General features: G+C 42.5%; 1 protein-coding gene across 4 annotated transcripts in view; it reads right to left on the bottom strand.

Moving 5' to 3' along the window:
- GARIN2 (golgi associated RAB2 interactor family member 2) overlaps positions 1 to 16,549 on the bottom strand; it is a 36,525-nt gene extending 19,976 nt beyond the window's left edge. The window contains exons 1-4 of one of the 4 annotated variants that reach the window (XR_011568661.1): positions 16,358 to 16,541; positions 10,908 to 10,992; positions 5,593 to 5,768; positions 221 to 420 (exon numbers count right to left, since the gene is read on the bottom strand). Coding sequence is in view for 2 of the 4 variants with exons in the window: in XM_070796745.1 (XP_070652846.1) it covers positions 221 to 420; positions 5,593 to 5,751 (359 nt within the window). In the remaining 2 variants the exon portion in view is untranslated. Of the gene's footprint in view, positions 1 to 220; positions 421 to 5,592; positions 5,769 to 10,907; positions 10,993 to 16,357 lie in introns of all 4 variants that reach the window. The other 3 variants (XM_070796745.1, XM_019969082.2, XR_011568662.1) reach the window with 3 other exon arrangements.
- Positions 16,550 to 23,271: the final 6,722 nt, after the last annotated feature.

The following is a 23,271-nucleotide window of genomic DNA, read 5'->3' as shown; positions in this document are numbered from 1 at the left end:
GAAGTCCCCTAGGTTTAATTTTTGAGAAGTTAAAGGTGAACCATTTGTTTTGACTGCCAGGTTGTCAGACAACCTCCCCAGACTCTAAGGATATGACTCTGTCATCTGTAGCAGGAAACAAAGTGAGGAGCACTTATCATCTGTGTTTCTAGTCTCATCTCCTCCGGGGTAAAAGCGTCTTTTTCTGACAGGTCGTGAACCTCTTTCCTTTGTAACTCACCTGGTAAGCACCAGATTTTCTGGAGAAGGAGATGTCAGGAGACTTGTAAACAGGGGTTCTGAATCTTTCTGGGCGGTGGGTGTCAGATGAGCCAGCAACATCACGTTAGGGGTCTTGGTGGTGGGATTGGAAGAGCAGATGCCTACGGTCACCCAGTTGGCTCGGTTATGAAGGTAAATGGATTCCCCTCTCCTGTTGACCTGAGGCAGAGAAGAGGAAGAGGGAAGTTCTGATAAGATCTGTGGCCTCAACAACCTCACTTACCCAAACAGTGTAGGAATAAAGGAGAGATGAACCATGATGCTATAAAGAAAGCTGAATGCCGAAGAATTGATGCTTTAAAACTGTGGTGTTGGAGAAGACTCTTGAGAGTCCCTTGGACTGCAAGGAGATCCAACCATTCCCTCCTAAAGGAGATCAGACCTGGGTGTACATTGGAAGGACTGGTGTTGAAGCTGAAACTCCAATACTTTGGCCACCTGATGCAAAGAGCTGATTCATTGGAAAAGACCCAGATGCTGGGAAAGATTGAAGGCAGGAGGAGAAGGGGATGACAGAGGATGAGATGGTTGGATGGCATCACTGACTCAATGGACATGAGTTGAGAAAACTCCAGGAGCTGGCGATGGACAGGAAGGCCAGGCATGCTGCAGTCCATGGAGTCACCAAGAGTCGGATACAACTGAGCAACTGAACTGAACTGAGCTGAACTATGATGCTTTTGCTCATGTGACTTCTTGGAGATATCACAGTGAATAGACGTGGTCCCTGATCTCTGGGGTCTGCTGGTGAAAATGAACATTAAACAAGTATGTCACTAAGTGTCTTATGTGTTATTGAGCACAAGTTCAGGGTACTGTGCTGTGGGGTGCATGACAGAAAACTTGACTTAGTGGGGAAGAAGGCAGGTATGTGTGTAACTACCTTTATCAGAGAAGATATGTTTATTATAAATTGTAGCAGACAATTTACAGTCATATACTGTTCTATGTTATAGTCCATACAGCCAAGTGGTTCTCACAGAAGTCAAACTCTTGTATCCATAGTTCAGTTCAGTCTCTCAGTCGTGTCCGACTCTTTACGACCCCATGAATTGCAGCACGCCAGGCCTCCCTGTCCATCACTAGCTCCCAGAGTTCACTCAGACTCACGTCCATCGAGTCAGTGATGCCACCCAGCCATCTCATCCTCTGTCGTCCTCTTCTCCTCCTGCCCCCAATCCCTCCCAGCATCAGAGTCTTTTCCAATGAGTCAACTCTTCGCATGAGGTGGCCAAAGTACTGGAGTTTCAGCTTTAGCATCATTCCTGCCAAAGAAATCCCAGGGCTGATCTCCTTCAGAATGGACTGGTTGGATCTCTTGTATCCATAACCCCAAGATAATAGTAAAATGTAGTAGAATGAAGGGTGAATTTTGAGCATGTGTTGCCTTTGTTCTGAATATAGTTTTATTTATAAGGTTATGCTATTTAATTCTTAACGATGACTGTGTTTAACAACCAACTTGTAAACTTCCTGAACTCTTACCAATCAGCCAGCTCGGTACACCCTGGCCATAGAGTCAGAAAAGGTCCCCCAAGGAAGGGCCTCTAAATCAGACCTGAGCAACGTGGGACATGGACTGGCTGGGCACAGAGCAGAGTCTCTGCTGGCTGGAAGAGGATGAGACTGGAAAGTGGGTGGACAGGGATGTGAAGGAAGCCAGAGAGGGAAAGCACTTGGTTTCCCAGCTGTGTATTAATTGCTGCAAAAAAGTAAATTACCAAAAAACAAATATATTTAGAAGGAGATTGTAGCCTACACTATTGATTAGCTACCCAAAGCTGTGCTCCTATTCTTCCTGATTAATAGAATTCTGGTTTTGTCCAGGATCCACCCCTCAGGGATGGTGCCCCCAGCTGAGGAGTGAACTCATCCACCCAAACTAGTCACGGTGGTCCCATCCCCTGGCCAGTGATTGCTGTCTGCAGGGGCATGTACTCAGGCCTGGCCAATGGGACCGAGCCTCCTGGTGGCTCTGGGAAAGGGGTCTCAGCTCTCACAGTTGCAGAGAGGAGATGTACCCCCTCTCTTGCTGGCAGGTGTCATGTCCTGCTCACATGTGATGTCCTCAAGGGAGAAATTTGTAGGTAACAGGACAAAAAGAGAGAAGCCGGGACCCTGATGGTTCCTGCGAATGAGTTGCAGCCCTTTGGTTCTTTCAATCTGTATCTGTGTTAGTCGCTCAGTTGTGTCCGACTCTTTGCGACCCCATGGACCATAGCCCGCCAGGCTCCTCTGCCAATGAGATTCTCCAGGTAAGAATACTGGAGTGGGTAACCATTCCTTTCTCCAGGGTGTCTTCCCGACACATGGATCAAACCTGTGTCTCCTGCATTGCAGGCAGACTCCTTACATCTGAGCCACCAATTTACTTGAGATAATCAGTGTTCTTTTTCGCTCACACTTGAATCAGGTACCTTGATAACTTGCTGCCAAAGACATAGCAATCACAAGAGGTTGTGTGTGTTGAAGGGAATAACTTATCTAGTTATGACATGTTCAGTTCAGTCGCTCAGTTGTGTCCGACTCTTTGCGACCCCATGAATCACAGCACGCCAGGCCTCCCTGTCCATCACCAACTCCCGGAGTTTACTCAAACTCATGTCCATTGAGTCGGTGATGCCATCCAGCCATCTCATCCTCTGTCGTCCCCTTCTCCTCCTGCCCCCAATCGCTCCCAGCATCAGTGTCTTTTCCAGTGAGTCAACTCTTCGCATGAGGTGGCCAAAGTACTGGAGTTTCAGCTTTAGCATCAGTCCTTCCAATGAACACCCAGGGCTGATCTCCTTTAGAATGGACTTGTCGGATCTCCTTGCAGCCCAAGGGACTCTCAAGAGTCTTTTCCAGCACCACAGTTCAAAAGCATCAATTCTTCGGCGCTCAGCTTTCTTGACAGTTCAACTCTCACATCCATACATGACCACTGGAAAAACCATGGCTTTGACTAGATGGACCTTTGTTGGCAAAGTAATGTCTCTGCTTTTGAATATGCTATCTGGGTTGGTCATAACTTTCCTTCCAAGGAGTAAGAGTCTTTTAATTTCATGGCTGCAATCACCATCTGCAGTGATTTTGGAGCCCAGAAAAATAAAGTCTGACACTGTTTCCCAATCCATTTCCCATGAAGTGATGGGACCAGATGCCATGATCTTTGTTTTCTGAATGTTGAGCTTTAAGCCAACTTTTTCACTCTCCTCTTTCACTTTCATCAGGAGGCTTTTTAGTTCCTCTTCACTTTCTGCCATAAGGGTGGTGTCATCTGCATATCTGAGGTTATTGATATTTCTCCTGGCAATCTTGATTCCAGCTTGTGCTTCTTCCAGTCCAGCGTTCTCACGATGTACTCTGCATAGAAGTTAAATAAGCAGGGTGACAATATACAGCCTTGATGTACTCCTTTTCCTATTTGCAGCCAGTCTGTTGTTCCATGTCCAGTTCTAACTGTTGCTTCCTGACCTGCATATAGGTTTCTCAAGAGGCAGGTCATGTGGGCTGGTATTCCCATCTCTTTCAGAATTTTCCACAGTTTATTGTGATCCACACAGTCAAAGGCTTTGGCATAGTCAAGAAAGCAGAAATAGATGTTTTTCTGGAACTCTGCTTTTTCCACGATCCAGCAGATGTTGGCAATTTGATCTCTGGTTCCTCTGCCTTTTCTAAAACCAGCTTGAACATCAGGAAGTTCACAGTTCACGTATTGCTGAAGCCTGGCTTGGAGAATTTTGATCATTACTTTACTAGCGTGTGAGATGAGTACAATTGTGTGGCAGTTTGAGCATTCTTTGGCATTGTCTTTCTTTGGGATTGGAATGAAAACTGACCTTTTCCAGTCCTGTGGCCACTGCTGAGTTTTCCAAATTTGCTGGCATGTTGAGTGCAGCACTTTCACAGCATCATCTTTCAGGATTTGGAATAGCTCAACTGGAATTCCATCACCTCCACTAGCTTTGTTCGTAGTGATGCTTTCTAAGGCCCACTTGACTTCACATTCCAGGATGTCTGGCTCTAGGTGAGTGATCACACCATTGTGATTATCTGGGTCGTGACGATCTTTTTTGTACAGTTCTTCTGTGCATTCTTGCCACCTCTTCTTAATATCTCCTGCTTCTGTTAGGTCCATACCATTTCTGTCCTTTGTCGAGCCCATCTTTGCATGAAATGTTCCCTTGGTATCTCTAATTTTCTTGAAGAGATCTCTAGTCTTTCCCATTCTATTGTTTTCCTTTATTTCTCTGCAGTGATCACTGAGGAAGGCTGATATGAGGACATATCTAAGTTATCGAGAGCTGACTGCCTCCCCCAGTGTTCTTTAAAGCTTGAAAATGATTATTTGAGAAAGGTGCAGAAGAAAAATAAAAAGATTATTAGGAAAGAAGCACACAGAAGGTGAATTACATCAAAACATGACATCACGTGCGTTTTGGGGTATGACTTAAACATTGGTATTCTTAGAGGCGTCACCTCCCTCCCTATGACTTCTTGGAGGTGAAGAGCTCTCCCATCAGTGCAGAGGACTCTTGTATGTTGTCATTTCTATGTAGAATCAGCTGAGGAGCTGCTTAAATGGGTGTGTTCTGTGTTTGACTTGGTTGTGACACTTTGAAGAACTTTAAGGGTATGCCCTACATAATTTAATTCAGTTCTCCATTTCTCTGTCTGAATTTTTTTTCTTTTCTTTTTTGGCATCTCATAGCATGCAAAACTTCCAGGACCAGGGGTCGAAAATGTGCCCCTGCAGCGGAAACACTGAATCATAACCACTGGACCATTATGGAACCCTCTGTCTGAATAGTTTAATATTGAATGTTTAGAGGAAATTTAGAACTGCTCCCAAATGCATTGAAGTGTAGTTTCATTCATAATGTAGGTAAATTTTTAGGAGAAGGAAACTTCGCTCCTTGATACAATTTAACAAATATATTTTCCTTCAGAAGTAAGAAGGAAAATGCGTTTTAATCCCTGGTTGTGTCATAGATATTATTCTTTAAAATGTCTCCTAAGTTAAGAAAGGAGTTATCTGAATGCTTTCCTATGGCAGAGTATTTTAAAATGACCATACTTTCTTTGTGTGATTTTGGGAAGATTATAGAATAATTTCAGTAGAGTTGGGACAGAATTTCTAGGTTAGAGTTTGTTGGGGGAAATTTGAAGTGAATTTTCCTTTTACATTAATTAGTTTAGATTGTTTGAAGTTCCCAAACTATCCCCTTTAATTCTATCACACAGTCCCTTTTAAAATATTAAAATAATTTTTCCAACCTTTTCCACTGTCTTTGAGAAAATTAATTATGAGGTTATCATAACTTAATTCAGGGTTTAATTATCATTTACCTGGATAAAATTGCTTTCTAATATGGGAGGAGATACAAAAGGGGCGTATTCTCCTCCATTCAACATATTTTGAAGCTCTCCTGGATCCTTGGAGTCTGGGACACAGATGTCATCTTTCTCATCGATCCTTGTGGGAGATTTCCTGTTACTCTTCTTCATTGTGCTTACGTATAAACCTCAGGAAAATGAAGGAATGGACGTACAATGAATAGAGACAGAGAACATTTAACATAATAATTAAGTTGCCTTACTTATTCATTAATTCAACATATTTTATCCACATTGAGGGTATTCCAGGCACTGTGCTGGGCGCTGGAGATCCATCTGAATCAGACATAATACGCCTGCCCTCAGACATACTTCCTATTGGCTTAGATGGTAAAGAATCTGCCTGCAGTTCAGGAGACCCAGGTTTGATACCTAGGTTGGGAAGATCCCCTGGAGAAGGCAGTGGAAACCCACTCCAATATTCTTGCCTGGAGAAACCCATGGACAGAGGAGCTTGGCGGGGTTGCAAAGAGTCGGATACGACTGAGCGACTAACACTTTCACTCACATGTAGGTCACTCTCTCTGGAGAGACAGAGTAAGCAAGTGAAAAAGAAAATGTTGGATGATAAGGGTTACAAAGACTCTGGATCAGATCCATATGACAAAAAAGTGTCTGGGGTGTTGTGCTAGCAACAGGAATTAGGGTGGTGAGGGGAAGACTCTCAGCATATTTCCCCCTACCCAAACCATTATTTTCTATCTTCCCAATAATACTACCACTATCCTTCCTGTATTGCATAGGTCTCAAGCCCTTTTATTGTAAGTAAAGGGCTTACTAACCTGAGACCATTTCTTCCTAAAACATTCATCTATGACTGAGGCTTAGTGAACAGGGGATTCTGTCTAGTCACTGACAGCTCTGCATCTCCTGCTGTCTCTCTGCTCTCTCTTCACAACTGCTTCAACAAACACAGTGGCTCTACATCATTGGATTTGATCTTTCATCTGCCAGAAATCACAGAATTCCAACAAGGGAACAAGGCCCCAGAAGGCAATTCTGTTCAAGTCTTCAAAAGATCACTCATTCCCCTTCACAAACTCCATGGCAGTTCAGAGGAAGGGTCCTTAATTGGCAAGTGGTAAGCCCTGAATATTTATTTCCACCTCAGTCCTTTCTCAGAGATCCTTCTCTTCCTTTCCCTGGCCAAGCTAGAGGGTAGTGAACGTGTCTCATCTCCTTCCCAGCCAAAGCTTGGGGGCACAGAGACCACTGCTGCTTGATAGCCCATGAATATGTGACTCCGCGAATTTCCCATCAGACCTTCTGCTGTTGACAACACAATGTCCCCTTCCCAGCCCAACTTCAGTGCATCTTACATGAACACAGGGGAAGTAAAATTAGCCAAGAGGAAGTGAGAGTCCAGAGGAGCCAAAACGTAGATAGAATGAGACAGAAGAAAGATCATTCAGGAATAAAAGAGAGAGAGAAAATGACAAGCTGAAACAGAGAGGATCAGATCAGATCAGATCAGTCACTCAGTCGTATCTGACTCTTTGCAACCCCATGAATCACAGCACGCCGGGCCTCCCTGTCCATCACCAACTCCCGGAGTTCACTCAGACTCACGTCCATAGAGTCAGTGATGCCATCCAGCCTTCTCATCCTCTGTCGTCCCCTTCTCCTCTTGCCCACAATCCCTCCCAGCAACAGAGTCTTTTCCAATGAGTCAACTCTTCGCATGAGGTGGCCAAAGTACTGGAGTTTCAGCTTCAGCATCATTCCTTCCAAAGAAATCCCAGGGCTGATCTTCAGAATGGACTGGTTGGATCTCCTTGCAGTCCAAGGGACTCTCAAGAGTCTTCTCCAACACCATAGTTCAAAAGCATCAATTCTTTGGCGCTCAGCCTTCTTCACAGTCCGACTCTCACATCCATACATGACCACAGGAAAAACCATAGCCTTGACTAGACGAACCTTTGTTGGCAAAGTAATGTCTCTGCTTTTGAATATGCTATCTAGGTTGGTCATAACTTTCCTTCCAAGGAGTAAGCGTCTTTTAATTTCATGGCTGCAGTCACCATCTGCAGTGATTTTGGAGCCCAGAAAAATAAAGTCTGACACTGTTTCCACTGTTTCCCCATCTATTTCCCATGAAGTGATGGGACTGGATGCCATGATCTTTGTTTTCTGAATGTTGAGCTTTAAGCCAACTTTTTCACTCTCCTCTTTCACTTTCATCAAGAGGCTTTTTAGTTCCTCTTTACTTTCTGCCATAAGGGTGGTGTCATCTGCATATCTGAGGTTATTCATATTTCTCCCAGCAATCTTGACTCCAGCTTGTGTTTCTTCCAGTCCAGCGTTTCTCATGATGTACTCTGCATATAAGTTAAAGAAGCAGGGTGACAATATACAGCCTTGACAAACTCCTTTTCCTATTTGGAACCAGTCTGTTGTTCCATGTCCAGTTCTAACTGTTGCTTCTTGACCTGCATACAAATTTCTCAAGAGGCAGGTCATGTGGTCTGGTATTCCCATCTCTTTCAGAATTTTCCACAGTTTATTGTGATCCACATAGTCAAAGGCTTTGGCATAGTCAAGAAAGCAGAAATAGATGTTTTTCTGGAACTTTCTTGCTTTTTCCATGATCCAGCAGATGTTGGCAATTTGATCTCTGGTTCCTCTGCCTTTTCTAAAACCAGCTTGAACATCAGGAAGTTCACGGCTCACATATTGCTGAAGCCTGGCTTGGAGAATTTTGAGCATTACTTTACTAGCATGTGAGATGGGGCAATGTGTGGTAGTTTGAGCATTCTTTGGCATTGTCTTTCTTTGGGATTGGAATGAAAACTGACCTTTTCCAGTCCTGTGGCCACTGCTGAGTTTTCCAAATTTGCTGGCATATTGAGTGCAGCATTTTCACAGCATCATCTTTCAGGATTTGAAATAGCTCAACTGGAATTCCATCACCTCCACTAGCTTTGTTCGTAGTGATGCTTTCTAAGGCCCACTTGACTTCACATTCCAGGATGTCTGGCTCTAGGTCAATGATCACACCATCGTGATTATCTGGGTCATGAAGATCTTTTTTGTACAGTTCTTCTGTGTATTCTTGCCATCTCTTCTTAATGTCTTCTGCTTCTGTTAGGTCCATACCATTTCTGTCCTTTGTCGAGCCCATCTTTGCATGAAATGTTCCTTTGGTATCTCTGATTTTCTTGAAGAGATCCCTAGTCTTTCCCATTCTGTTGTTTTCCTCTATTTCTTTGCATTGATTGCTGAAGAAGGCTTTCTTATCTCTTCTTGCTATTCTTTGGAACTCTGCATTCAGATGTTTATATCTTTCCTTTTCTCCTTTTTTTCCCTTCTCTTCTTTTCACAGCTATTTGTAAGGCTGCTGTAAAGAGCAATATTGCATAGGAACGTGGAATGTCAGGTCCATGAATCAAGGCAAATTGGAAGTGGTCAAACAAGAGATGGCAAGAGTGAATGTTGACATTCTAGGAATCAGCGAACTGAAATGGACTGGAATGGGTGAATTTAACTCAGATGACCATTATATCTACTACTGCGGGCAGGAATCCCTCAGAAGAAATGGAGTGGCCATCATGGTCAACAAGAGAGTCCAAAATGCAGTACTTGGATGCGATCTCAAAAACAACAGAATGATCTCTGTTCGTTTCCAAAAACCATTCAATATCACGGTAATCCAAGTCTATGCCCCAACCAGTAACTCTGAAGAAGCTGAAGTTGAACGGTTCTATGAAGATCTACAAGACCTTTTAGAACTAACACCCAAAAAAGATGTCCTTTTCATTATAGGAGACTGGAATGGAAAAGTAGGAAGTCAAGAAACACCTGGAGTAACAGGCAAATTTGGCCTTGGAATACGGAATGAAGCACGGCAAAGACTAATAGAGTTTTGCCAAGAAAATGCACTGGTTATAACAAACACCCTATTCTAACAACACGAGAGAAGACTCTATACATGGACATCACCAGATGGTCAACACCGAAATCAGATTGATTATATTCTTTGCAGCCAAAGATGGAGAAGCTCTATACAGTCAGCAAAAACAAGACCAGGAGTTGACTGTGGCTCAGACCATGAACTCCTTATTGCCAAATTCAGACTTAAATTGAAGAAAGTAGGGAAAACCACTAGACCATTCAGGTATGACCTAAATCAAATCCCTTATGATTATACAGTGGCAGTGAGAAATAGATTTAAGGGCCTAGATCTGATAGATAGAGTGCCTGATGAACTATGGAATGAGGTTCATGACATTGTACAGGAGACAGGGATCAAGACCATCCCCATGGAAAAGAAATGCAAAAAAGGAAAATGGCTGTCTGGGGAGGGCTTACAAATAACAGAGAGGATGGAAAACAATAATCAGCCACATTTATTTAGTTCTTGCTTTGTGGTACGCTATAACAGCTTTATGTGTGCTATCTCATTTGATTCTAAAAGCAATATGAAGCAGCATTATTAAGATGCTCATTTTATACATCATGAGGCTTGGAGAGGGAAAGTAACTTAGCTGAGCTTTTAAGTCCCCACATCACGAATCAGAACCTCTCAGACTGATGAGAGGAGTTTATGTCATTGCCTACGGTTCAGTTCTGCCTTGAGTGCTTGGAAAGATGGACAGGAATAATAATACAAGGAAGAAGGAAGTGAGAGGTTGGAGGAGGGAAGATGGATGAAAACATCAATTGGATTATTGGGGGCCTAAATATATGGGGATCTCCTAGGATATGACAAGAAATCATAAGAAAAGCACACTTTCAGATGAGAGAAAGGATGACAGAGGAAGGAAAGCAAAGGTCAGCAGGCTTTCAGGTCAGGGTCATCAGCAATATCACAGCAGCTATTCACCCTCCTTTTCCCAGAGCAAGTGTCATGTCACTTTCATCCCTCTCAGCCCAGACAGACTCTCTTCTGCCAGTTCCCATGTCGCTGCCTGAGGTCTAGAAGCGTTGATCCCTAAAAGCAATGTCTTTGGTACAGCGTCTTATCTTTCCCAGAAGAGGAAAAGAGAAAAAGAAAGCCTGGAGGGACTCCCTGGTGGTCCAGTGGCTAAGACTCCATGTTCCCAATGCAGGGGGCCCAGATGTGATCCCTAATCAAGGAACTAGATCTCACACGCTGCAAGTAAGAGTCTGCATGTTGCAACCAAAGTATCCCATATACCGCAACTAAGACCTGGTACAGCTAAAAACAAAAAAGAAAAGCCTGAGAAGGAGAGCTAAAGGCAGAGAGATCAAGAGAAGTAGTTCCATGTGGTCCCCTCCTAACCCCCATATGCACCATCAACTCTTACCTCAACTCAGGGCCAAGCCACAATCCTTTTGGAGGCAAAGTTTTAACTCACTTCAGTTTGGGCTTCCTCTTTTTCATGATGAAGTCTTTTGTGAAGGAAACAAAAATGGAAAATAAGGCATATATAAAGGAAGAAAATGTCAACACTAATCCTTACTTTCATTTCACACATGAGATCCATGCCTTAGAAAGAGTTTCATTAACTCTATGAGTGGTCAGAGAGCTCCTGTCTATATTTGAGCTGAGCTGTTTTCGATGGTCTTGATCATGGCTTTCGGTGAGTAGAGCCAGACAATCATGAGTATGTAGCTTGCAGCAGGCCTGAAACTGCCAAATAAGTGAAATCGTGGGTTCCTATAGTCAGTGAGGATATTTGATAATATGAGGTGGCTAGTAATATAGACTCAAATAACCATTGTGCAATGTAGGGTCCTGAGAAGCCTGGGTATTTCTTCCTATAAAGAGCCAGAGCACCCTATTCAACCCTCTAGATTCCCAACTGGTAGTTGTGTATATGCATACACTTACACAGGCTCATCTCACCACTTCATCACTAGTGTGCAGTTCTTATGCCATATATTGAGAATCACTGTAGACAATCCTTTTTCCTCTCCATAAAATTCTGAAGTAACCCCCTTCAGGAATACTTGGGACCAGACCAACTACAAGTGTAATTGCTCTCAGAACTCAAGTGCTGTAAGACCAGCGTGGAAACTGGTGTGGTGGGGATATAAAGGATTCTGGAGTCAGACACGAGGTTCGTATTTGGGCTCTGTCACCGGCTCCTTTGTGACCCTGGCATGTTACTTAACATCTCTGAGATTAATTTCCTCATCTGTACAATGAGGATAAAACCATCCGCCTCAGCTCAGTGTTGGGCCCACCGGACACAATGATGCTTAAAAAAACACTGACCAGCATGCCTACCACACAGGGAGCACCTGCATGGTGCTCACACTGATGCACCACACCTGACCCCGCGTCCAGAGGTACACTCTCCCCATTGTTTGCTGGACTGGGTTCCTTCTTGATCACCATTAGTTTCATAGTTCCCAAGTTTCATTCATTCTACGGAATGCATTTTTCCTCAGCTTAAGAACTGAAATGGAGTATGTCTTGTGATCACTCTTCACAGGGTGTGTGTGTGTGTGTGTGCAGGGGGGAAAGAATCTCCTGGTGGTTGTCACTTGGCTGCATATGTCATGGTTGTTCATGTTAAATTATATACAAAGGTTGTACTACCTGGGTTACATTTAATTGCCATTTAAAATGTGATCTTAATGAATATCTTGGAGTCTCTTGTTGACCCTTTCTGGTAAGATTAAGAAAGTTTCAGTGTAAAACTCGCAGAATGCACATCAGAGGCTTGGAAGAAGGCCCCAGAGACTAGAGTGGAGCACTCCTCTAAGAAACAGAGGGTGAGGGCACAGAGGGTGATAGATAAATACCATGTGGAAAATTCCAAGCTGTAAGAAAGCACTGAGTTATATAAGTAGCTGCATTTTTCTTTCTCATTGGCCCATAAAATAATATGTTATAAACAATGGATTTTAGATTTGATAAAATGTAGTAGTTGACTCTTGCTCATCCAGAAGTGGGTGATAAAGTGCACATTAAAAAAAATCACTCTGACAAAGTGACAACATCCACATGTTGGAGGGTGTACCTGCTGTGCACAAACGCATACTATTCTGTATAGGCCCTGTGGCCCTTTCCCAGTGCAGTCATTTATGTGGCTCCCAGAATCCCTGGATATGAGAAAAAAGCCTCCAGAGGGCAAATGATCTCTCAGGGGAACAAGAGCAGCTTGGATCCAGGGCCACCGAGAGGGAGGAGAGAATAGAGGAAGGAAGGGTTCCAGGGGACTGGCCACCAAGAGCAGGCCTGGCCTCTCGCATCCGCTTTGAACCGTGGAACAAAGGGTGGGATCAGCCAAGGAGCAGGAAATGAAATAGACTCTTTTATCTTCTCTGATGTGATGGGATTTTTGACAATTGTTTGTTGCTAAGCACTTGTTCTGGAAATGCTTTGGTACTTTTGGATTATGCGTATGGCTGGTAAATGTGTGTGAAGGTTAACTAGTTTTGCTGTAACTGTGGTTTGAGATGAACACTTTGTACACCAAAGCCCCCATCCCTAATCTCTTCAGTTACCTCGGTTAATTAGTCGGGACAGCAGTATTTAACAATTCCTAAAGTGTATGAATTCTTCTGTGAAACCAGATGTGTGGCTGTGCACGCACACAACACATTTTGTCAGTGCTTCAAAAGCAGGGTCAGCTGCTTACTAGGCTTACTCTTAATACCTAAAGATAGTATTAAAGTTTTGGTATAGCTCTGTCTATATCAATATATATGTATTTCTCTCTCTCTATATATATATCCATAGACATATATACCCTATATCTGTAAAACTAGAAGTTTTAAAATTGCTTCATATATGTAATATATACTAATATTTTCCCATGACATTAAATACCAGTATTTTTTTAAAAAAACAGCAGTAGTTACTAATCATAGTGTGGACCTGTATGGAACATCACAATCTCCTGTAAGATTTACCAGAACAAATTGCACCCAATGGTTCAACTGGTGTTTGGGAAAAGATTTTCCCTCAAAGAGCAGTAGATGACTCTAGGTTCACCCTCTGAAGGGCTCCTGTGCTCTGCTGCGCTTTCTCATGGGGGGATCACGACGAGCAGCCGCTCATAGACCCCAGTGTCTTAGCCAAAGAGCAACCCTTTCAGAAATAATGTGATTAACTCTGGTGATTCACAATAACTCTAAGTTGTGTAGGCTGGGCTTTCACAGGTGGTTTTTGTCTAATAATTTTATCCATGGATAGGTTTTCCAAATAGTTTTATTGAGATATAATTTATGTACCATCAACTTCACTCATTTAAAGGGTTAGTAAATTCGCTGATTTTTGGTGCGTTTACAGAGTTGTGCAGTTGGCACCATAATCTCCGAATCTTACTTTTAGAACATTTTCATCATCATCCATGGATAACGTTTTAGTCAGGATAAATGTAAAACATGAATAATGCATTTATCTCTCTCTTGGATCACGCTGTGACTGTTGAATTGTCAGAGTGAATCATGTGAACATGGCCCTGATAATGAAAAGTCAGAGCAGAGCTGTTGTGGGGGAAATTGGCAAAAGCTGAATATTAATAAGCTGAACATGTATAGATTCTATGAAAATATTTTAAGAGTAAAAGAAGACTATTTATGCAAATTCTTTATGAAAGTTGATACTATTTTGCTTTACTACTATTACATGTGCAGTAGAGGTCTGTCTACAATATAGAAGTCAAGTAAAAAATAAATTTTAGTATTAAAAATAGCTTAATCACATTAAAGGGTCAATGAATGTATGGATTATGGCTTTACAATAAATATGTGCTGAATTAATGTGTGAATTAAAGCAGAGAAACAAAGTAGGGTCGCTATAGGCCACCGTGGAAACACTAGCGTCATTTCACAGATTCACAGAACGCTTTGTTATATTATATTGTACAAGGATGGTGCATTCGTTTTCACCATCTAAGTTTATATTTTTTCCAATAATCTATGCCTTTCACCAGGCCCATTAAATGTCTTATACATCTAATTAAGCAAGTGAGATACGGAATGATATTACAGAGAAAGTTGTTTTGTGTGTTGTGGAGCGAGGACAACATAAAGGAGTCGAGTTCTATTTGAGATGAACCCTACTTTATCCTACCACTTGCAGATTCTTTGCATCCCTTATTTCTTTTAAAAAACCAATATAATATTGTAAAGTGCTGCTGCTGCTGCTGCTAAGTCACTTCAGTCGTGTCCGACTCTGTGAGACCCCATAGACGGCAGCCCACCAGGCTCCCCCGTCCCTGGGATTCTCCAGGCAAGAACACTGGAGTGGGTTGCCATTTCCTTCTCCAGTGCATGAAAGTGAAAAGTGAAAGTGAAGTCGCTCAGTCGTGTCCGACTCTTAGCTACCCCATGGACTGCAGCCCACCAGGCTCCTCGGTCCATGGGATTTTCCAGGCAAGAGTACTGGAGTGGGGTGCCATTGCCTTCTCCGATATTGTAAAGTAAAAAATAAGAATAAAAAAAATAATTAGTGCTTTATCCCCTCAGTTTTTCTTGTTTCTCTTTTTAGTTCCAGTTAAGCGGAGATTAATTCAGCAGATAGTTAAATCAGGTTGTACTTTTCTGCAGAACTATAGTACAGATTTTCATCTGAAAAGTATTGTTGGCTACTTTTAGTAAAACAAAACAGATTCCAAACTAAATCTGATTACAGACCAGAAACCAATGCCAGGATTTTAATGGGGAAACCAAGCACAGAGAAGCAATGAGAAATTGTAACATTTCAGGGATGGAATTACTTCAGCTTTGCTCTAGACTTCCATGATGTCACTAGGACCTCCCCCATCTGGGTAATGTTTCAAGAAAGACCAAGGCCCTATTAGTGCTAAAAATAGTATAGCTATAAGGTCTCTTCACCCTGTGATGGTGATGATGATGTGGTTATTGGTTACTGGGAAATTTCTGGACGTTTGACAGCTTGAGTTTTAATGGAAATTGGGAAGTGGAGAGAGTGGGAGCCAATGTGGAAGTGGTTTTGGTAGTTCTTCTGACCACTGAAATCAGAGAGGGTTTCTATAAATGTCCCTGAAAATGTTCTACGTGTTGGCTGCTTACTACTTTCATGGAGGCTTTGCCCTACCCTCACTGGCATTTTATTCTAAAACATTTTCAAAGCTGCACCAAAGCTGAAAGAATTCCACAGTGAACACCCAGGTACTGACATGTAGATTCTCCTGTCTTTTCCTTGTGTGAGTGTTGTTTCTGTAATTATGTGAAAGCTCTTGAATGACAGGTTTACCTGTCACATATTGGAGCTGGTCTCTGTAATACTACTCGGTGCTTGGAGATTCATTCCTTGTAGCACTTTGAAGCAAAGCATTTACTTAGATTTCCCCCCAAGATTCTTAACACAGTAATAAACGCATTTTTAGATTGGTCCATCAAAATCCTAGGTTGCAATTGTAGTTGAATCTGAGATGATCTAACTGTTATGGGCCCCCTCTCTTCTGACAATGTGGCTCCAACGAACCTTTCAGCTTTGAACAGAAAAACCCTGTGTTCCAGATCTCTCCCATTTGAATGATCTAAAACGACTATCTCCATAAACTCATTCAATTCAGTCACTGGTGGGAGAAAACCAGGGTAACAGTTTGAAAAATCAGAATTTAACAATCATCCAGAAAACTTGTTTTAAACAAAGTCTCAAATTATGTTTAAGAAGTTCAACAGGTATTAAGAATCTGAGATTTCTTGTTTGTTCCAGTTGAAACCAGAAGGAAATGAAACTATAAAGGAAAAGGCAAAGACGGAAAGAGGGTAGACATTTTGTTCTCCCTCAGGTTCACACTAAAGTAGCCGGAAGCAGGCAGTCACTTACTGTGGAGAAGTGAGGATGAATTAGATCTCTGGAGATCTCCTGGATGTCTACTAGGAGAATAGTCTCCAAATAGCACGTTTTCAACTCTTCTCACATTTCTTTGGCAGAAGGTGCTTTCAGTCTACTGGGCAGGCAACTAACCACTTAGTAAAGAACACAGGAGGCCAGGCTGCCCTGGCATTGTTCTCAGGCTCCCGCATCATAAACAGCTGACATCGTCTCTGAAGTAAGAGCAGAGCAGCCCTGAAAGTAGCCCCTGGGCTTAGATGTGGCCAGCACTCCTGGGGAGCCCGCACAGCTCCGGAGCTGCAGTTCTAGTTGCTGTGTGAAGATTTCAGAGGCTTCCTGGAGAGAGAAGACCATTTAGTCACAGGATCACCATGGAAAAGACACCGTACAGAGGAGTTGAAAACACTATCATTTATCATTCAAGTGATAATTTGTCCTTCGATCTAACTACATCCCAATTTTCAGAGACCTTAAACATACTAATATTTAGGCCACTTTGAGCTTCTGTGAAGAAAAACTTCAAAAGAAGGTGATATTCTTAGAGGGCAGAAGCCTCTTTATACCCCAGCTCAGTTTAGTCTCTCAGTTGTGTCCAACTCTTTGTGATCCCATGAACTGCAGCACGCCAGACCTCCCTGTCTATCACCAACTCCCAGAGTTTACTCAGACTCATGTCTATCGAGCTGGTGATGCCATCCAGCCATCTCATCCTCTGTCGTCCCCTTTTCCTTCCGCCTTCAATCTTTCCCAGCATCGGGGGTCTTTTCCAATGAGTCAATTCTTCACATGAGGTGGCCAAAGTATTGGAGTTTCAGCTTTAGCATCAGTCCTTCCAATGAACACCCAGGACTGATCTCTTTTTGGATGGACTGGTTGGATCTCCTTGCAGTCCAAGGGACTCTCAAGAGTCTTCTCCAACACCACAGTTCAAAAGCATCAATTCTTTAGCACTCAGCTTTCTTTATAGTCCAACTCTCACATCCATACATGACCACTGGAAAAACCAGTGTTTTTCCTTTGTTGGAAAAGTAATGTTTCCGCTTTTTAATAGGCTGTCTAGGTTGGTCATAACTTTTCTTCCAAGGAGTAAGCATCTTTTACTTTCATAAAGCATCTTTATACCTCAGCTTCTAGTACATTCTGACCCAGGCTGTGGCAGGCACCCAACCCAGCAATTGTTTGTTGGATGAACGAATGAATGTAATGAAGCACACGGCATCTCTCTCTGAAGATCTCCTCCCTCTTGAAGAAACGTGATTATTTGTCTTTGCTTTTCTGTGTGGCTTTCCTGTCAGACTGTCCTTCTTCACCTTTGCGTTATGGTTGAGGGCTGCAGGTGCTCACCCGTCTAGCCACCTGCTCACCTGCTCCTGAGGATGGAAGAGCATAAGTGGGATAGTAACCAATCACTCAGGACTGGAGGGTGTTACCTCGGTGAATTCGCTTCACTTGGGTCACCATATTGCAGGCTCAAACACTTGCTTTGCACAGAGAACATTCAGTCTCTCAGAATAAATATCATCTGAGTTTTTGAGTGGATAATAGGGTTCCTATTTCCTTAAGAACTGTTTAACTTCCATTTGGGACCAGGTGCTGGGGTCAGGGAGATTACAGCATCTACTCCCATAGGATATATATCAGGGCAGCTTTCCCAGAATTGAGGACTGGATGTATCATTGGGGTGTCTACTGGTAATATCTTTCCATGTATAACTGGGTCAGTCTGCCAACAAGGACAGCCTCTTCATGTGCGAGATCAAAGGATTTCCTGTTATTTTTGCCTCAGACACTCCCTTTCCTGCTTCTATCCTGAATGTCCTCTTCTGGATGGACAAACTCTTCTTCTAATTGTATGAGTATCATTGGCTAGATTTCTTGTCACTCATTTCTTCATTCAGCATATTTGTTGCATGATCACTGGCCATTTTCCGTGCTTCCTGCATCAGGGCCAGGAAACATTTTTGCATAAATCTGATCTCACCTCTTCCATGTTGTTGTTACTAATTCTGATGTCTTGATGAAATGCTTCCTTTCTCACTTCCTTTTTTTTTTTTCCTACCAATATCTTAAAAATGTGAAGAAATAGCAAAGGAGGGAAATAAAAATCATGGTATGTTTTAAATATTCATCTTTAAAAATTAATGTTTTCTAACATGCACAGAGTACTAAATCATACTTACAACTGTCCTTGGAGATGATGCCATAGTTCTGAGTTCGAGGAACTCTGCTGAAGCGAGGTCCGTGCCAATTAGCCTTCTGCCCTTGTCCCTCATGAGATGTGCCCACTTGCTCATGCCTGCGTGGGGTCCCCTCTGCTGCATGCTCTAAGCATGGGATATGAAGTTTTCTTTTCAGCTTCTGTCTCTGGCTCCCTGCTGAGTACTATCCAAGGTCACTTCTGTCGGTAAGTTTAGTGACGAGTACCTACTATTTCCTAGGCACCCTATCAAGCTGGGGCTATAGAGGTGAACAGTCTCTGCCACCAAGTGGAGGAGGGGTGGTGCCAACGGGGTGCAGTGAGAAGTGGAAGCACAGAGACGGGCTGCTGAGTCCAATCTGGGGATTTAGGGAAGGGTTTCTGGAAGAGTTAGTGTCCAAGGTTAATCTTGAAAGATTAGCAGCCTGAGCAAAGGCACTGAGGCATAAAATGACACGGCTTGAAGGGGAAACTGCAAATGGTTTGGTGTTAAGTGAAGCGGGAGGGGGAAAATGAATGTGGATGACGGAGGGGCTAGATCATGGAGGACTTTAACTGCCCCGACTGGGGCTTGGACTTCATTTGTTGCAGCAGTTTTCTCATAAGGAGTTTTAGTACAGAGAGATTTATGCTCTGGATCAATCACTTTGGTAGCAGCGTGAAGGGTGAATTCAGGGAGGGCGATTCCAGAGATGTACAGATGAAGATGGCAGCAGTGGGACTAGAAATGAGTGGGTTAATGTAGGAACTATTAGTAGAGTTGACAGAACTTAGTGACTAATCAGATGTGGGAAGTGAGAAGAAAGAATGACTCAGAGGTTTCTGGTTTGGGAAACTTGGGTAAATGGTGGTGCCATTAACCAGGAAATAAAATACAGGCAGAAGAACAGGTGTAGGAGGCAGGGAGGGTGGGTTCCGTGTGTGCAGGAGCCCCTGTCTAGAGTGGGGCCTTGTATTCAACAGGTGTTTACTAAATAAGTCTTGTTTTCTTTTTAAACCTTCAGCGGCTTCCCATGCTATCAGGCTATTTGACATATATCATAACACCCAAGAGCCTATACACGTGTGGGCATGATCTCGCTTCATCCTGGCTTCAGTTGTCTCCAGTTATATTTTATATCCCGCCCCCTCCCTCATCATGCTTCAGTCTCCTTTCTGGAGTTGTATTCTTTAAGCCCTTTCCTCTGCCTGAATGCTTTTCTCTCAGTTAACATGCGATGCTTATTTTCTGCTCTGAGCTCAAATATCACCTGCTTAGAGAACCCTTTCCTCAGTTCCTGGACAAGTGACTGCCTCCCAGCCCCAAATCCACCACTGTATTCCACAGTGCTGAATACAGAGCTGGGGCTGGAACTGGGAGCTGGGGCTGGAACTCAGCTAACTACATTTCTCTTTTTTCTTTGCCAGCTGGCTTCCTGCTAGGTTCAACAATAGGCTGCATTAGACTACAGGGAACTTGGAAAGCAGAGGGTGGGAAGAAGGGACTTATGTTCCTTCCGGATTGTTTTTTGATTCTCTGCGTGTCACCCTGGCAATGGCAACTGGTTCTAGCTATTCAACATCTGGGCAGTGCCCTTTCCTTGGAGGGTTGAGCCCTACCTCCCACGGATCTGACCTATGAGCTTCCAGATTCTGATAATGCTAACCTTTTCCTCCCATCTCCCCAGCCCTAGCTGTGCTATCTGCTTCCCATAGTTATTATCTCTGACATCTCAGAGTTTCCTTTGTGCTTTTCCAGATGTCCAACACAAATTTAACTTGGTGCTCCTACACTGAAGTCTCAGTGTGAGTTCTGCCTTTCTTAACTGCTGGACCCTGACACTACTGAAGATGATTCAGGCCTCCATCCAGCTACTTTCTAACATATAACAGGATTTTCTTCATAGACTTCTCATAATCTGTATTTACATTTTTTTTGCTTTTTCATCATGTCTCCTTTTGGATACTAGAGTTTTTGTCTCATTTATCATTGTATCCCTGGAGTCTATCATGGAGTCTGGCATACTGTAGGAACTTAATATATGCTTGTTAAAGAAATTATTGAATTATTACAAAAGACTACAGGAGAAATATTGCTGACTGTAAAAAAATAGTCAGACTTGAGCAATTTTTTAACCTCTTGGTTAAAAAATTAATGAACTCTATAATAATGCAACTCTATAACAGAGAGTGGAGGTCCATGCTTCTTATAAGGCTGTTAGAATACAATGCATTATTTAACACAGATCCATCATCATTGGGATAACAAGATACACAATTTATTTTCTTTGAATTTTATACTTACATAAATCCCCACTTTCTATAACTAGGAATGATAATAACTTACCTATTAGGGTTTCATGAAGATCAGGAGTTAGTTATGGGTTAGATCCAGAAAGTTTTGTTGGTTAGAAAATAACTTCAAAAATAAAAGCCAACCAAAGAATCAACTTGCTGTAACATGCAACATCACTTAATAGCATTTATTTTACAATCTTTTACTTAAATATCAACTATAATACTAAGACAATCAATCATAATATGCCATATATGCATAATTCTAAAATGTTCAGTTGCTCAATCGTGTCCAACTGTTTGCAACCCCATGGATTGCAGAACACCAGGCTTCCCGGTCCTTCACCATCTTCCAGAGCTTGCTCAAACTCATGTCCATCGAGTCAGTGATGCCATCCAACCATCTCATCCTCTGTCGTCCCCTTGTCGTCCTGCCTTCAATCTTTCCCAGTATCAGGGTCTTTTCTAATGAGTCAGCTCTTCACATCAGGTGGCCAAAGTACTGAAGCTTCAGTTTCAGCATCAGTCTTCCTAATGAATATTGAGGACTGATTTCCTTTAGGATGGACTGGTTTAATCTCCTTGCAGTCCAAGGGACTCTCAAGAGTCTTCTGCAACACCACATTCAAAAGCATGATGGTCCAACTCTCACATCCATACATGACCACTGGAAAAACCATAGCCTTGACTAGATGGACATTTATTGGCAAAGTAATGTCTCTGCTTTTTAATGTGCTGTCTAGGTTGGTCATAGTTTTTCTTCCAAGGAGCAAGCGTCTTTTAACTTCATGGCTGCAGTCACCATCTGCACTGATTTTAGAGCCCAAGAAAATAAAGTCTGTCACTGTTTCCATTGTTTCCCCATCTATTTGCCATGAAGTGATGGGACTGAATGCCATGATCTTCGTTTTTTGAATGTTGAGTTTTAAGCCAGTTTTTTCATTCTCTTCTTTTACCTTCATCAAGATGCTCTTCATTTCCTCTTCGCTTTCTGCCATAAGGGTGATGTCATCTGCATATCTGAGGTTATTGATATTTCTCCTGGCAATGTTGATTCCAACCTATGCTTCATCCAGCCTGGCATTTGGCATTCTAAATTAATTTTGCTCAAATAAATGCAAATAGATTATATGACATGGACTTTCCCTGTGCCAAGTGGAACAATCGATCTTTAACTTTACAATTAAATTTGCCTTGAATCTACTTCAAATGTGTATTTTATTATTTTTTTTACCTTCTCTAACTCAGAAGGAAGAATGTTCCTTTCCTTCTCCAGCCTAAATGGGCCATCAGGATCCTTAAATGCAACTCTTCCTTCCTCTTCTTTCTCCACCTGGAACCGTTCTCTCAGATTTTTAATATGCCCACTACTATTGTTTCTCCTTTCTCAGAACTCACAAACAAAAATCTTTCCCCATCTTGTTACTGGTTCAGGCCACCATGCTGTGCCTGTCTTTCTTTTCTCATGCCCACGTTTCAAATAATTCAGTCATGATTTCTATTTTGCTATCTGGTTTTTGCCTTTCACTCAGGATTGAAATTGCACTCTTGTAGCTCATAAATGATTGCCTGATCAGTAGATTCTTTTGAGCCCTCATCCTTCTTGACATTTCTTTTTGACAGTTGATTATTCTTCCTGGTGACTCAGAGGTAAAGAATCTGTCTGCAATGCAGGACACCTGGGTTCCATCCCTGGGTCGGGAAGATCTCCTGGAGAAGGAAATGGTTACCCACTCCAGAATTCCATGGGCAGAGTGGCCTGGTAGGCTACAGTCAATGGGGTTGCAAAGAGTCGGACACGACCTAGCAACTAACACACATCCTTCCTTCTTGAAACTCTCTTCCCTGGTTTTGGGATATTACAGCACCCTGTTTCATCTGTTCTACAGTTTTTCCTTTCATTCCATTCATGGCTTTTTCCAGCAACACTCCAAAATAAGATGCTCCGCAAGCCTGTCCTGTTGGCAAGTCCTGTTTTGATAAACTTTCCTATTTACTCTTACATTTCAAATATCACCTTTACATGAGTGATCCCCAAGATTATATTCAGCCAGCATTTCTTTTGTGAAATCCTAACCTATATTTTCAAATGCCAACAGGACATGGCGACCTTAGTGCTCCTCTAGCATCTCAAACACATGTCTAAACTTAGCAGCTCCTGCAGAAAATCCACTTCTCTGACTTTATTTTTTGGTTAATTGTTGAACATGTTCCCAGTCAGCCATGACAAGAGACTGTGAATCATGTCTTCTTTGTCTAACTTCCTTTCCTAAACTTTCCATCACTTATAAAATTCTTTCGATTTTTCCTGTTCAAAGGTGCTTTCAGCTGTCATGACCTTCCCATCACCATCACCTCTACCACTATAGTTAAGGCTGTCATCACTCCTCACCTGCACAAGCACGATCAGTTCTTAATTGGTGTCTCTCTTCAGT

The sequence above is a fragment of the Bos indicus genome, chromosome 10, assembly GCF_029378745.1.
Source record: "Bos indicus isolate NIAB-ARS_2022 breed Sahiwal x Tharparkar chromosome 10, NIAB-ARS_B.indTharparkar_mat_pri_1.0, whole genome shotgun sequence".
Classification (NCBI taxonomy): domain Eukaryota; kingdom Metazoa; phylum Chordata; class Mammalia; order Artiodactyla; family Bovidae; genus Bos; species Bos indicus.
The sequence above is the reverse complement of the archived record's forward strand: the minus strand, read 5'-3'. Positions and strand labels throughout refer to the sequence as shown.